This window comes from Panulirus ornatus, chromosome 35 (assembly GCF_036320965.1).
Source record: "Panulirus ornatus isolate Po-2019 chromosome 35, ASM3632096v1, whole genome shotgun sequence".
Taxonomy (NCBI): Eukaryota; Metazoa; Arthropoda; class Malacostraca; order Decapoda; family Palinuridae; genus Panulirus; species Panulirus ornatus.
The window spans coordinates 1,221,853-1,238,582 of record NC_092258.1 but is presented as its reverse complement, the minus strand read 5'-3'; the positions used below and the strand labels follow the sequence as shown (position 1 = coordinate 1,238,582).

Below are 16,730 nucleotides of genomic sequence, written 5' to 3'. Positions count from 1 at the left end.
TGTACATATTCATACTTGCTGCCTTCATCCATTCCCGTCTCTACCCCACCACACATGAAATAGCACCCCCCTCTCCCCACATGAGCATGAGGTAGCACTCGGAAAAGACAACAAAGGCCACAATCGTTCACACTCAGTCTCTATCTGTCATGTGTAATGCACCGAAACCACAGCTCCCTTTCCACATCCAGGCCCCACAAAACTTTCCATGGTTTACCCCAGACACTTCACATGCCCTGGTTCAATCCATTGACAGAATGTCGACACATATAACCTCTTAATTAGTCTCTCTGCCTTCATCCTGCTCATACGTTCAAACCATTTCTTCATACTCAGTTTATTACCACACCTCTCTCTCATAATATAATTCCATTCCTGATTAGCCTTCCTCACACCACTTATTGTCCTCAAGCAATTAATTTCTGACACATCCATCATCTTCTATTCTTTTATTCTAAGATCCTTTACAGAATGTATATATGAAATTTCTCTCCCTCCCTTTTTATAGAAAGAGATGCTAGAAACTACAGTATTGTAACTACTTGGTGCTTACTTAAAGTTTGTGCTTTAGTTGAGATCACTTTTCTTACTAAAAACTTTAAAATGCACTTCATGTAAACACATCACTTTCAGTAATAAGACTTATCATTCTCCTTTTGAAAATAATGATGAAGTACATTGGTGCCCTCCCTCTTTCTTTACAAAAAGATTGTGTTCCTATAAATCATTTTCTTATAGGTTCTATTATAAAAATCTATTTTTCCCTTGATTTAGCACTCATATTTCCTAAAGTAAAATGTCAACATTTGTTTGCTTACATTCTTACATGATAATTAGATAACATGAAGAGTCTAAGGAAAAAGTTACAATCCTGTAAGTGAGGAATAGTTTCAAAATAAGTGAGGTAATCTGAAGGTGAATACTGCCATCTTTTGGTTTTATAAGCTGCCAAATACGACGTAGTTTTCAGTTCATCAAGTCAGTTTTATAGCATGAGGCAACTTAGAGATCACCTGACTGGTCAAAAGTTATTTTCAGTTATGTTACTCATGATGGTCAAGTAACGACCATCAGTTTTTAACACAAAAAGTATTTATTAAAGAATGCAAGTGTGATACCATAATCTGACTAAAATTTATTCAGTAAGATGATACATTTCTTGGGAATCAAAACTAAAATCTCACTGGAGATATGCAAAACTTTAGCGATGATGAATAAACATTGCCTGAAAATACTACTACCTGTTGGCATAATGACACTGATCTCAATCCTATCTTCCCAAGAAATATTAGATGAAGTGAATCAAGTCATCAAAGTAGTTTAGAGTCTTTTGACTAACACAAAATTTTTTGTTTAAGGAGTAATGTTTTATTCAAACTTCTATTCATACCCAGCAACGAAAAATCAAGTAAACTAGTAGACTATCCAGTAGAATCTCAAACATAACATGGGAAATTTCTCATTATGGTAAACTGAATAAACAATTAAAATTGATTACCATTATTCTTTTCTTTCTTTCAAACTATTCGCCATTTCCCGCATTAGCGAGGTAGCGTTAAGAACAGAGGACTGGGCCTTTGAGGGAATACCCTCACCTGGCCCAATTCTCTGTTCCTTCTTTTGGAAAATTGAAAAAAAAAAAAAAAAAACGAGAGGGGAGGATTTCCAGCCCCCCGCTCCCTCCCCTTTTAGTCGCCTTTTACGACACGCAGGGAATACGTGGGAAGTATTCTTAATCCCCTATCCCCATTATATGTTTAAGAATTATTTGATTTCCTTACTCACGGTTTGAAGTGTCATACAGGAAAAGTGGATTTCATAATAAACAACTAGGTACCTGTAGTTACCTTCGGTGATCCAGCATTGTTCCTGGGTTACTCTTAACTTACTGCATGCTGTCACTTTTTAAAAAAACTTTAATTTTGCAAAAAGATCCAAACATCCACTAGCAGTAATTGCACTTTGCTGAGCAAGACGAACCTGAAAATAAAAACAATATATAAGAGTTCTAATTTTGTTTATGTTATCTAAATAAAATGTTGTAGTATCTATATAGTTTAGATAATAGCTCAGGATAATTGTATATTTTCTGATATTAAATGAAAAATAAAATCTTAACTTATAGGAATGTCCATATTAGAAAAATAAGGTTTGACATACATATCTATTCAGATAAAAGGAAAACAAAATATGCTGTGTAAAATGTCTTCATCAGACAAGTGTTGAGTAACATGAATAACCTTTTTGATGGGTAAACGAATGTTGGGCTACCCTGGTAAATCAGTATTTGGAGGAGTAGAAAACCAGTGTAAGATTCCATAAATACCAGGATTGAATGTAGGAAACTAGTGATGGGTTTTATCAGTAAACCAGTGATAAATTGCATCTGTAGACTCATCATAATTCATATCAGTAAACACCATTAGCACATGCAACTTATGTTGATCCATGAGTAATATGGTATTACACCTTAGAAAGTCAGACTATTATAAGTAACACAGAGATATGGTGACCTTGTGAAGTCCTTTCTTCCTCTCATGAGTGATTCATATACATTACAGGTATTAGGGAACAGAACTCTGTATCCCATTTAATATGTCATATGTTTTGCTTCACTTTATAGATCCCTTGTGTGTCCAAGTAAAAGTATCAATGACTGCATTATCACTATTGCTCATACCATTATGATCTTATTGTATTATTAGTTAGTACATAAATTAAGTATGTATGTGAAAATCTTGGTATACCATTAGTCTTGAAACATTCATCTCACAAAAGAATAGTATATGAGAGATTACTAATGCTTGCTGTAAACACAGCTGACTCCAAAGGCATATGCATTATTTGATGCTAAACTACAATAATATCAACATTAAAGCAAACACCAAAAAAAAAATATATCTGCAAATGAACCACATATTTTGCCCTACATACCTTCTCACTGTGAGGGTTTTCAGCCATAACATCCATTTCTTCCTGCTTCTCCTGCAGAGGCTGACGGTCTCCAACAACTCCATGTTTCCCAATTAGCCAGTAGGTCTCCATGAATCCTTTACCCTGTGGAGTGAGGTTAATGATAAAAGGAGATAAAACTAAACCTTTATCATCAAAATTGGTTAGTCTGAAAGAAGGAAAGACCCTTGTCTCAACCAGTACAACAGTTCATTCTAGGAAAAGAAATTATCCAAATTATAATTATGCTGGAATAAAAATCTGCTATAAATGTGCCATATCCATTCTTGATGGCAGTGCTTGAATATAAAGTATCTTTCAAGACTCTGATCTTCATCTCCCTATATGTTTAGTTTCATGACCCAGCAAAAACACTTTAAGAACTTGTTCAATTTAGCTCAAGCCTTAGACAGGAAGGTATCTTCAGTTCTAACTTGATAAATTAAACTAAAGAGCAACAGGAAGAAATGCAGAGGCAGGTAATGCTTCCCAGAGAGAAAGGTATTGGAGAAATTAGAAAAATCAAATATTTTTTGTACTTGAATCAAGAATGTGACACCTTCAAAAGAACTTGCTTCTATGAATTGTTAACTGATAAATCAACACTGAAACAAAGTCCACAAGTAGGATGTGACTCAATTTGTCCCACATTCAAGTGAATCTACCTTCTACAACCCAATCTGTACATAATGTTTTGTGAGGAATAACTATGAAAAACATTACTTTTTTACGTAGAGACCACCAGTGTTTTCTGTCAGCAGCAATAATTATCAACATAAATTTTGTACTGTTCTTATAATCTTGGATGTAATACCAGCTACCTCGCTAACGCGGGAAATGGCGAATAGTATGAAAGAAAAAATACCAGTATCATACGGTGAAAATGTTACATAAAGATACATAAAGGAAGAATCCAATCTACTATCAGAGTAAAGTTAGAAAAAGGAAAAGGCAAAGATTACTCTGCAACATTTCTAAGAATCACCCCTGGGGAGTGCAGAAAAAGAGTACTGCATGGCACAGAGGGCATTTAAGAAGGGTGAGACACAAGGGCTGGAAATCCTCTTTACCTGTTTTACTCTCTCTCTCTCTCTCTCTCTCTCTCTCTCCCCAAAAAAAAAAAGCATCCTAACCAGAAATTTTTTCATCTAAAGGTCATTTATGCCGTGGCCTTGAGGGAGTTCCAATTAGATGCAGGCGTCAGAGATATAGATAGATAGATACATACATAAATACATAGACAGATAGATAGATAATTCATTTGTTGTTCATACATTAATTGCATTGGAAATGGCAAACAAGCAAAAAAGAAAGAAAAAATGGAAGAAAAAATGAAGAAAAACAATCTTTGTGCTGAAGTATCAAGGAAACAATCAATACAGCTAAGTAAGAAAGGTGATACTGACTTTGAAGGTAAATAAACATACTGTATTGGGTAAGATGTGTCAAAACTCCAGGAGTACGTGAAGCATCGCAAATCTTGTATTCAAAGAAGAATGAGAAGCAGTGCTCCAGGTCATGTTCAAGGTCACGATAAGAGGATGTATGTGTGTGGAGGAACTAGGTTTTGCAATATATATGTATGTGTGTGTGTGTGTGCGTGTGTGTGTGTGTGTGTATGGGTGGGTGGGTCTTTCTTTGTACGTTTCCTGGCGCTACCTCGCTGACGCGGGAAACAGCGATGTCCCCATGGTTGTTTAATTTGTTTATAGATGGGGTGGTTAGGGAGGTAAACGCAGGAGTTTTGGAGAAAAGGTTGAGTATGCAGTCTGTTGGGGATGAGGGGGCCTGGGAAGCGTCAGTTGTTGTTTGCCCATGATACAACTCTGGTGGCTGATTCGAGTGAGAAACTACAGAGTTGGTGACTGAGTTTGGATGAGTGTGTGAAAGTAGAAAGTAAAGAGTAAATGTGAATAAGAGCATGGTTATCAAGTTCAGTAGGGTTGAGGACAAGTAAATTGGGATACAAGTTTGAATGGAAAAAACTGGAAGAAGTGAAGTGTTTTAGATATCTGAGAGTGGACTTAGCAGCGAATGGAACCATGGAAGCGGAAGTGAGTCACACAGGGTGAAGGAGGGGGTGAATGTTCGGGGAGTGATGAAGAATGCGTGGAAGGAGATAACATTACCTCGAAGAGCAAAAATGAGTATGTTGGAAGGAATAGTAGTTCCAACAATATTATATGGTTCCGAGGCATCGGCTATAGATAGGGTTGTACGGAGGAGGGTGGATGTGTTGGAAATGAAATGCTGGAGGAAAACATGTGGCGTAAGGTGGTTTGCGAATAAGTGATGAAAGGGTAAAAGAGATGTGTGGAAATAAAAAGAATGTGGTTGAGAGAGCAGAAGAGGGTGTGTTGAAATGGTTTAGGCATATGGAGAGAACGAGTGAGGAAAGATTGACACAGGATATATGTGTCAGAGGTGGAGGGAACAAGGAGAAGCGGGAACCAGATTGGAGGAGGAAGGATGAAGTGAAAAAGATTTTGAGCGATCGGGGTCTGAATATATATGAGGGTGAGAGGACTGCAAGGAATAGAGTGAATTGGAACGATGTGGTATACCGGGGTCGACGAGCTATCAATGGCCTGAACCAGGGCATGTGAAACATTTGGGTAGCCATGGAAAGGCCTGTGGGGCCTGGATGTGGATAGGAAGCAGTAGTTTCAGTAAATTACACTTGACAGTTAGAGACAGCGTGAGCGGCAGTAGACTCTTTTCGTTGTTTCCTCGCCAATCCAGGGGTTGGCGATGTTGTTTCCTGTGGTGGCACCGAAATGTATGAAGGCGAACAAGTATTAATACGTACATATGTATACATATATGTATATGTATGTGCATGTATATAATCTGTATGATGATATTTGTGTGTATACGTGCGTGTATGTTGGGAGCGGGGGCTGGAAATCCTCCCCTCTCGATTTTTTTTTTCCAAAAGAAGGAACAAAGAAGGGGGATATTCCCTCAAAGGCCCAGTCCACTGTTCTTAACGCTACCTCGCTATCGCGGGAAATGGCGAATAGTATGAAAGAAAAAGATGTGCGTGTATGTATATATGCGTCTATATGAGTGATTCGGTCTTTCTTGGTCTGCTTCCTGGCGCTACCTCGCTGACGGTTACATTTTCATCTAACGACATTATATGATCACTTTTGATCTGGATGAATCATTAGTTTTCAGAAGCAACAGAAGGTGGCTGACCTTGATCTCCATCTCACCCCGGAGCTTAACGATGAAGCCTCCGACCCGGTCCAGCGCGTTTTTGGTGTCAGAGGAGATGTGCACCTTGAAGGCTGCAATGCATCATCATAATTACTTGCCATACTTGGATACAATATTGAATTTTTCATTATTCTAGAAAAACAATCATATAACTAAACTTCTAAATATTCTGATATATGACAGAAAGATACACTTTAGTAACTCTCCTACTTTCATCAACATTCTTTTTAAAGAAAACTTTTGTAACACCAATATTTTCTTGGACTACACCGAACCAAAAGACATATTTAACTGATAACTAGTGACGCCAACATTTGTATGCGAATGCATCGTCTCCCTCCACACTATCATTCATAATCATATTCATTACAGGAGAAACCTCTAAATTCATCTTCATTATACTCGTTACACCTACATTCTCTTCATCTTAAAAAAAAAAAAAATATCACTTCAGCCTCAACTGTAATAATAATACATCTACAACTTCGATAAACCTAAAATCATTTCAACCTCGAAAAGCGCATCCTCACTACATCCTTAACACCACTGGCTTTTGACCAAGTCCAAAAGGGTCAAGTCAAATGCATTTTCATTAAACAAGGTAAGGGCGTGGCCTGTTGGAACGAAAAACAACGAAGAAAGAAACAGCACTAACACGTTCTCTCTCCTATATAAGATATATAAGTTGTATCACATTTTACCATGCGTCCTTAACAACTATCTCACATGCACTTTCTGGACGACTCTGGCTTAGTTAGCTCTCGCTTAGCTTCCAGTCTCTTACCCAACTTTATTTCTAATGTGTTTCGCCCACCTTGTCGCACAAAAGGGACAATGAGACAAAACAAGATGTAGGGAATATAAGGATAACGAGAAATACAATTTACTTAAGATCCTCTCGTGTATTCCATCTATGGTTCTTTTCTGCCGCAGGATGAATAAATACATGTTATCATTGGTGCTGCTAATGACACCTGTAGTTTCTTAAACGAACTATGAACTATATTCTACACACTAAGAAGACTTTGTTCATCTATCCTTGTCGAGAAGTTCTATCTTCTCACACGTCATATTCATCAGATAGATATCGCACTAGCGTCAGTGGAAGTATATACACCAAAAGCATCACAGTATCATGTATTTATTCTGTGCTATATTAATAACATAAAGTCATCCGAAAAGCATCCTTTTCAAGTAAAAATAATACTGTCATATCTTACCATGATTCACAAGGTTTCTGCTTTAAATAGGAATTATTTTTCTCAAAATATATATGAAATGTCAGCTCGGACCTGCGACTTTCCGTACTCACGCAATCCGGTAGATTCCATCCGAGAGGCAGTGTTGACGGAGTCACCGAAGAGGCAGTAGCGAGGCATCTTAGTGCCTACTACGCCTGCAACCACCGGCCCGGAGTGTACTCCCATCCTGATCTGGATCCTCTCCCCGGGCATGTGAGGGATAATGAAGTTCTCCGTACCGTGCAGGAGATCCAGGGCCATAGAAGCGATCTCCGCTGCGTGGTCCTTACCTGATGGGAGACGAGATGGTCAGGGAGGACTGCCATGAGCAGATGAATTCTCCCCTGAACGTCACTTTTCTCCCCCCTGGTACTTTCATCTAGCCTCCTACTCACCTATTCTTTGCGGGACGCCACTAGCCACCATATAGATTTCACCGATGGTTTCAATCTTGTAGACGTCATAGAGTTCGATTCGAGAGTCGAACATCTTGTAAAGAGCGTTGAGCAGAGATATTACCTAAGGGATGAGATCCTCATGTTACCAAACTTTACTCTTAACAGCATTCCTTCCATTTCTAACGACATTAATACGTGCTCAACCATATCTACTGACAAAATGAAAAACAAAGTTGATTTGCTACACTATATAATTTCTTCCAGAGATGGTTGTACACAGAAACAGCTGTGAGTACCAACAGTTATACACATGGATATACTTTTAAACTCAGGCACCGATTAAGTGGAGTCTCACTTTAAGAGCAAACGCGCGATCATTTGTTTTTCCCATGTAATGAACAAACTTTTCGATGATGATGTTATTCATATAAGTGAACGTGATAAGGTGTATATCTTCCAGATAAGGAGAGGGTCTGCATTGTGAGGTACATAGAGAACAACCTCATAGCTTGCCAAAACTAGAGACCATTAGAAGTGTTCATTCTGCTACAATGCAGAAACCAACAAGCTGGATTCCAAACTGATTGCAAACTTTTTTTAATGCGTGTTGACAGTCAGTACCCCGTCTGTTCTACTCATGGAACGTCTCTCTCGTTCTGTGTAAGTGCATAGTATACTTATTGAAACATCTAAACTCGGTCAACATGTAATTAGCAATTATCTCTATCAAATTAACGAAAATGATTTGCCTGACTTAAATGGCACAGTCATTATCTAATACTATGTGAGGCAATATACAGATCTTACTGTATCTTTCCATGCACGACTGCTTACGTTACTGCCTAGGCAACACCCCGAGAGGACGGACTACTGTCACGGTTATATACATACAGTTTAACAATATGTCGCCTTAAGGATGAAGTGGTGTTTAGAAGAAATTATAGTTCTTCAAAACTAACAAGAGATTATAAATTTCATTCAGCAGACAGCAGAGCTGACAATCATGCGCTTTGACATGACTGCAAATCATTCAACATAATAATGCTACACTAACGTCTCACTCTGTAATCTAACTTGACCAGTCGTAAAATTCACACCTGCATGGGCGTGCTTTCCGAGGACAGTTCGGTGAAGCCAACGATGTCGGAGAAGTAGATGGTGACCGACTCGTAGGTCTCGGCCGACACCTGGCGGTGCTGTTTGAGCTGCTTGGCCACAGAGGGCGGCAGCATCTGGTACAGCAACATGTCTGACCGCTTCTGTTCGTAGGCCAGTTCGTGTGTTTTGTGGATAAGGGTATCTGAAAACGCCTGTAGAAGGGACGGTTAGTGGTCAGAGGACAGGAGAACCGTGGGACGTGTAGGGTGGGTGTAAAGTGCGGACAGGAGAACCGTGGGACGTGTAGGGTGGGTGTAAAGTGCGGATCACTGTATAACAATGATGTATCACATGGATCTACATATCTACACATACACATACGCATGCACTGGGAGAAGTACATTTATGAAACAGCAATCCACCGATTTCACTCATACTACAGTACACATGAAAAACAACATTTAACTACACAAATAAGCTAAAATAAATGGAACAAGCCAGCAGCTGATCCTGACGATTACTAAACGAGGCTTCAAATATAAATCTGATAATCTGAAGCGATTACACTTAACACCGAACAAATTACAATATCGAATGTATGTTATGTATGTTGTTGCATCTAATGGCTATCAAGAGCCAAAAGGTCAGTGAGCCAAAATCCGTGCAATGCATGAAAATAATTCACTTATAAAATCACTTGCCCCAACATCAGAATTTCGATACTAAATATATAACCGATTGGACTGCCAACAGTAATGCTTCTGGCTATGTGGACAGTCCTACGTTATTGTTACTTGTCTTACAAACAATTTAAGGCACAAGACTGTCTGACTTGGGCAGAGTAACTAATTACCAAAATCATATCAAAGAAATTGGTTTATGATCCTTGACCCAAATGGCTTATTATTTTCTGAAGCATGGTTCATGTAACACTTTTTTTGATATTAAGGAATGATCTAAATGTACAGAAACACGTAAACGTTGAAGATAAGCAGTCCCTACGAGTTACTGAAACATGAATCATTGAAGGTATAGGCAGCCCTTTCATGGTTAAGTAAACGAATCACGAGATTTCAGAGAAAAATGAACTTTGACTATTATATATTTTTCTGTATGCAAAGGTTCAACAGAAAGACAAATGATGAATTTTTTCAAAGGATGGTAGCAGTGGGATAAAGACTCATATGATAATCAGTCATGAAACATTATCTGGCGAAATAGTGTCGTAAGGTTCAAATAGCATACAGCACTCCGTAATTAATGACAGGATGATGAGCGCCACAAGCCTACAGGCTGAGGAGCATCGGTGTGTCACCAGTGAGTAGGAGTCAGGGCGTCTCACCTGCAATGTCCTGGTCATCATGCGAACCAACAGGATGATGATGGGCGAAATCAGAAGCACCACACACAAGAGAGCAATCCCGATGACGACGTGGCTGTTCGAAGCGTTCATTTCCGAAAAAAGCGTCCGCTCGATTACGTGCCTGTGATATAAATATCAAGGTCATAACACTGTGAAAAATAATGGAGCACCAAGCTAGTTGTTCAGATTCTTTCTTATGTCTTAGCTTAGAAAGTGAGCACCTAAGGTCAGATTTCACGATATATGAGAAAAAAAAAAAGAAGTAAGGCGGTGGTTTATGTCACATGATAGTAAGTGCACTCCATCAAGAAGCGCGAAATTACTTTCGAGCACTGAAAGCAAATCCAAAAGCTTGGGAGACTTTTTATGACATTCTCTGAGGCCTAAGATCTACATACACCAAGAACACAACACTGAAATGTTCCCAAAGGAAAGCTGAAGAAAACAGCTATGCTATCATTTCTAAATACCCGGGTATGGTTGCCATAAATATTAGTAGTCACTAACCAATACACTCAAGAGAAAGTAATGGCAAATTGTAAATGGGCCTTGTAGTTCGTAAGCCTAACCATTGAATAGCTAATAATACAACACTTACACAAGTATCGTGTAACATTTTTGTAGGAATAGGGAATCAGTAAAAATGGCCCATTTGTCTGTATACATAAAATCAAATGCAACTACCTTCGAAGCAATAATCATGAGAAAAAATATAACATTCAACGTCATCGAGTGAAGTTACACATCTATCGTGATCGCGAACCACAAAATATTCTCTTAAATGTTTCACTTACGTCTTCCATTTTAAAAAACATTCGCCTTACCGAATCTCGTATTGGATCTTCTGCAGAGCGTCTAAGTAGCCTAACATGGCATAAAAGTACTCTGTGGCTTTGTCGAAGTCGGGGTCGATCTTTGTGCGGCCAAGAACCTCCAGACGGCGGCGAGTGATGTTAGCATACCAGGCATAGGACTCCTGCAGGTTCTTATATCTGGAGAGGAGTAAGAGCTTGACCGCAGGGTAAATGACCATAAAGTCATGATAATTTGAAAATGAAAGCAAAGACTGAATAAACATGTACCACAAAAATTTTTCATTTGTGTTCACAACAAAGTGGCTGAGTAAACAGAAATTAGAAGAATCGCTTTTCGGTTCAAAGATTATCAGTTTACAATATAATGCAAATACATGTGATGTACCATATTCTTACAGATATTCATGGTGTACTGGCAGGTATTCTCCAGCAAAACTTACAAAACTGAATTAGTCTATTAGGTATATCGATTTTCACACTGCTCATGGATTAAGTAAGAATTTGAATGTTATTTCCTTCCTGTCTGTCGTACCTGTCAGTGATCCAGAATTCAAAATTCTGACTCGTGTTCAGGAAGTCGTAACCTAAAGCGTCATTCGTTACAAAGGCGATGTAGCTTTTTTGGTTGAGCGCTCCACGACCGAAGTATTGAAGACCGAACACCATAGAGATGCCTAGATGCTCGATGGCTCTTATCATGTTCTTGTAGGCCAGGAGGGGTCGCCACACGCCTGCCGCGTCCTTCTCGTTGATTTCACTCGTTAACTGCGAACCACAAGTATCTGTTAACTATGTCTGTAACAGTAGCAGGGAAACTGGTGATTCATTGATCCTTTAGATTTCTTGATTGTTTGAATCTGTGACTGAGAGGTTACAGTGAGGTCTCATTAATCTGTACAGCAACTTGCTACTTCTAAACCGCATACGTACTCTTTTGATATATACCTCGGAAACGCGGGAGACAGCGAAAAAAAAAAAAAAAAAAAAAAAAAAAATATATATATATATATATATATATATATATATATATATATATATATATATATATATATATGAAAAATTACTTTGTTACAATGAATATGGATAAATGCAGTATGAACAAGTCAAATAAAATAAATAATAATGACCTAACCTGATCCAGGAAGATGTAGTTAGCCTTGTTGTAGAAAGCAATCCCAGCCTCGACTGAAGGTGTGTCAAATTTGGTGATCTTGTCTCTAAAGTCGTCGAGTCGTATCCTGAAAAGGATCTTGTTATTGAACAGTTCGTGTTCCTGGCGGAACACTGGCCACTTAAGTTCATCGAGTAGCATGTTGGTATACTTGAAATGTTCTGTCAGGTTCCCACGAATGACGGACCCGTTGGTGAAGAGATAAAACGCGATCTCGGCCCTTTCCGACTGCAGCGCTTCTGTCACGTTACCGAGGCCCGTGCTGATCTGCACCTGAGAACATGCGAACCACGAAAGTATTCCTCTTCACGTCAACGAAGATTCAGTCTTATACAATTTCTATATTTTTTCTTTCTAACACATCTCAAAATCCAACTATCTCTACATGGAGCTGCCGATATCTATACATTACTAGAAATAACCCTCTCCTGTAGCTAAATGGTTCAGGATTTTGCCCTAAATTCCTCTAGTAGGAACCTGATGAATATTCCCCGATTCTCTTCTTTTTTACGTACTTCACCGCCATCACTCAACTTTTACCCGCTATTTCTTCAAACAATCTTTAGTTTCACCTTCACGAAAAAGTTTTGTCTAATGTAGGTACACGAGACCCAGACATTCAATGTAAATGAAATCTAACTTTGGCAGTTTCTCACCTGGTCAATAGTCTCTTGCATGTCGTACTGGTATTCCAAGACCGTGACCATATTGATAGAATTTTGAATGATGAGGGCCATGATAGGGATGAACGGCAGCAGAAGAATCTGTAATAAGTGAATCTGCTTCCCGCGACCCGTGGTGGGATCCAATCCGCAGCACCCCGTCTTCACCTGGTGGACAAGTCACAACTTTCATTTACCATGCTAAGAGATTAATACAATGATATATATATATATATATATATATATATATATATATATATATATATATATATATATATATATATATATATATATATATATATATATTTGATATCAGTTCTTTAACTTCTGAAGTATACGTCATTACCAAGTATCTGAAAATGTCCTTTCCAAGAACCCTGATATGATCATTAGAGAACAGTTCCTTAAACACTGATCCGTCACGATGGGATAACTGAATCACATTTTGACCTACCGAGATCGTACTCAAAGTGATGTCGGTTTCACTTATGAAAAGTTGCTTGAAAATGATATATATGAATATTCACTTGATACTTCATGACGTACCTTTCGCACTTTAAATTTGTGGGAGGTTGCTGGAAACTTCCAAAATTACATTATTTTGAACTTTTTCTGTATGTACGCACACAACACAAACATTATCACGTACCTGATAACGAATTCTCTCAGTTCCACATTTCACACACACACACACACACACACATATATATATATATATATATATATATATATATATATATATATATATATATATATATATATATATATATATATATATATATATCCACCGTTCCTCCATATCCTCTTACCTCAACCCTACTGTTTTCATCGTCGCCCTCAAAACTGATGAGTGATGAACGTCGGAGTGTGGGCGGTGGGCGGTCCAGTGATCCACCTCTACCTCCGGTTCCTTTGTTAGGGGACTCGGGCCCCACCTTGTTTTTGCGGCTTTCACCCATGAAGTCGCCTACGTTACCCTTTCTCCCTCTCTAAAGGTTATCGCTACTCACTGCTCACTTCTGTAGCCGTTTTCAGCTTCGACGTTTATTATGGACGGTCGTGCATTTCTGTCACCGCCGGAACTTCATCGCTTTCAGCTTTCAGAATTGTGCTGTGGCTTATAAGAAAGAGTCAGCAGCAACTGTGTTTGGCGTGTTTCTTCCCGCTGGAGGCAAACTCATAATAATCTCGAGGTTTTATCCAGTCGTATAATTAGAGAAGCGGAGGTAGCTGATGCGAGCGACGATATCAAGGGCGAAAAAGTCGTACACCCCATCAATTGTCCCTGGCAACATTGCGCACACGCTGTCGCTTGACTCCTCCCAAAGAAGCCTCCTGCGCACAGCCTAATCCGAAGAGTATGGTCAACTATGGCGTATCGCAGCTCTGTATCTGAAGTCTATTGTTCGATTAAACGGAATAACAGTTTCTCATCAAGATGCCAGCATGTGCTGTCGCCCAGGTACAACACGGTATGGCATGCCCAGTTCTTGACCTTACGATTTTCAATAATCTTTCGGCACTTGTGGAACGGTAATGACCAATATCGATTTATCCTTGCCCTCACCTACTCTTTCATGTCATGCATCCTAGTTTTAGGTTACGCCTTAACCTAATACAAATCTATTGGTTTATCAAACATTGATAATTACATGAAACTGACATTTAAGACTGACATACTCTTGCAATAATCACGCGACGCTCGTTGCTATATCTCTGCTATGTAATCTCCATGCCAGTTCCATCAGCATCAGTGATAGACCGACTTCATAAGCTTTCCGCAGTATTTGCGTAGTCAAGTACAAGTACATTATCTATAATGTTTTGCATATTGGCGGGACGACGTGGCACTTATGGACACGCTACAGAGAACATTCTGAACAATCAGTACGAACCAACTTTCCAATTGCCAAAACACCTTTTTCAGCAAAACACAATCTCGGTAACTACAATTGATCACCCAATGTCGGCAGCGTTTTCCTCTATGCTGGCCAGTAGCTCCTCAAATAACGAACTACAAATACCGGAATCTGTCTAAACGGAATAAACCCGCCATAGACAACAAAGAAGAGTGTACAGATTTATCATTTCAAAAACATTGTGAGATTTTGATTTGGGGTATCCAGTTGTTTTAGATGCAAGCGTACTGTTCATTTATATATATAAAGTAAAGTGTGTGGAAGAAGAAAGTTAAGAGTAAATGGGAATAAGAGCAAGGTTATTAGGTACAGTAGGGGTGAGGGTCAAGTCAATTGGGAGGTGAGTTTGAATGGAGAAAAACTGGAGGAAGTGAAGTGTTTTAGATATCTGGGAGTGGATCTGGCAGCGGATGGAACCATGGAAGCGGAAGTGGATCATAGGGTGGGGGAGGGGGCGAAAATTTTGGGAGCCTTGAAAAATGTGTGGAAGTCGAGAACATTATCTCGGAAAGCAAAAATGGGTATGTTTGAAGGAATAGTGGTTCCAACAATGTTGTATGGTTGCGAGGCGTGGGCTATGGATAGAGATGTGCGCAGGAGGATGGATGTGCTGGAAATGAGATGTTTGAGGACAATGTGTGGTGTGAGGTGGTTTGATCGAGTAAGTAACGTAAGGGTAAGAGAGATGTGTGGAAATAAAAAGAGCGTGGTTGAGAGAGCAGAAGAGGGTGTTTTGAAATGGTTTGGGCACATGGAGAGAATGAGTGAGGAAAGATTGACCAAGAGGATATATGTGTCGGAGGTGGAGGGAACGAGGAGAAGAGGGAGACCAAATTGGAGGTGGAAAGATGGAGTGAAAAAGATTTTGTGTGATCGGGGCCTGAACATGCAGGAGGGTGAAAGGAGGGCAAGGAATAGAGTGAATTGGAGCCATGTGGTATACAGGGGTTGACGTGCTGTCAGTGGATTGAATCAAGGCATGTGAAGCGTCTGGGGTAAACCATGGAAAGCTGTGTAGGTATGTATATTTGCGTGTGTGGACGTGTGTATGTACATGTGTATGGGGGGGGGGGGGGGGGGTTGGGCCATTTCTTTCGTCTGTTTCCTTGCGCTACCTCGCAAACGCGGGAGACAGCGACAAAGTATAAAAAAAAAAAAAAAAAAAAAAAAAAAAAAAAATATATATATATATATATATTGGAGGTGGAAAGATGGAGTGAAAAAGATCTTGAGTGATCGGGGCCTGAACATGCAGGAGGGTGAAAGGCGTGCAAGGAATAGAGTGAAGTGGAACGATGTGGTATACCGGGGTCGACGTGCTGTCAATGGATTGAACCAGGGCATGTGAAGCGTCTGGGGTAAACCATGGAAAGTTCTGTGGGGCCTGGATGTGGAAAGGGAGCTGTGGTTTCGGTGCATTATTACATGACAGCTAGAGACTGAGTGTGAACGAATGGGGCCTTTGTTGTCTTTTCCTAGCGCTACCTTGCACACATGAGGGGGGAGGGGGTGGTTATTCCATGTGTGTCGGGGTGGCGATGGGAATAAATAAAAGCAGACAGTATGAATTATGTGCATGCGTATGTATGTATGTCTGTGTGTGTGTATATATGTGTACACTGAGATGTGTAGGTATGTATATTTGCGTGTGTGGACGTGTATGTATATACATGTGTATGTGGGTGGGTTGGGCCATTCTTTCGTCTGTTTCCTTGCGCTACCTCGCTAACGCGGGAGACAGCGACAAAGCAAAATAAATAAATAAATAAATAAATATATATATATATATATATATATATATATATATATATATATATATATATATATATATATTTATTTATATTTATTATACTTTGTCGCTGTCTCCCGCGTTTGCGAGGTAGCGCAAG

At 39.3% G+C, this 16,730-nt stretch overlaps 1 protein-coding gene across 1 annotated transcript; it reads right to left on the bottom strand.

Moving 5' to 3' along the window:
- Positions 1-1,905: 1,905 nt before the first annotated feature.
- LOC139760202 (uncharacterized) lies at positions 1,906-14,181 on the bottom strand. The gene is made up of 12 exons (XM_071683135.1): positions 13,732-14,181; positions 12,917-13,090; positions 12,222-12,533; positions 11,622-11,854; positions 11,099-11,266; positions 10,254-10,395; positions 8,911-9,123; positions 7,811-7,934; positions 7,487-7,705; positions 6,154-6,245; positions 2,935-3,057; positions 1,906-1,980 (listed from the first exon to the last, which is right to left on the bottom strand). Exons 1-12 carry the CDS (start codon positions 13,879-13,881, stop codon positions 1,906-1,908), a joined length of 2,025 nt encoding a protein of 674 aa, XP_071539236.1. The 5' UTR covers positions 13,882-14,181.
- Between the last annotated feature and the right edge of the window lie 2,549 nt (positions 14,182-16,730).

What these genes read in the sequence shown, in the direction of transcription:
- LOC139760202 (XM_071683135.1), bottom strand. Translation starts at nt 13,881, where the DNA reads ATGGGTGAAAGCCGCAAAAACAAGGTGGGGCCCGAGTCCCCTAACAAA. An exon ending in TGATGACCAGGACATTGCAG is followed by an intron (nt 9,124 to 10,253) that starts GTGAGACGCCCT and finishes TCCCTTCTACAG; the next exon opens with GCGTTTTCAGATACCCTTAT. An exon ending in GGGGTGAGATGGAGATCAAG is followed by an intron (nt 3,058 to 6,153) that starts GTCAGCCACCTT and finishes CTCACTCCACAG; the next exon opens with GGTAAAGGATTCATGGAGAC.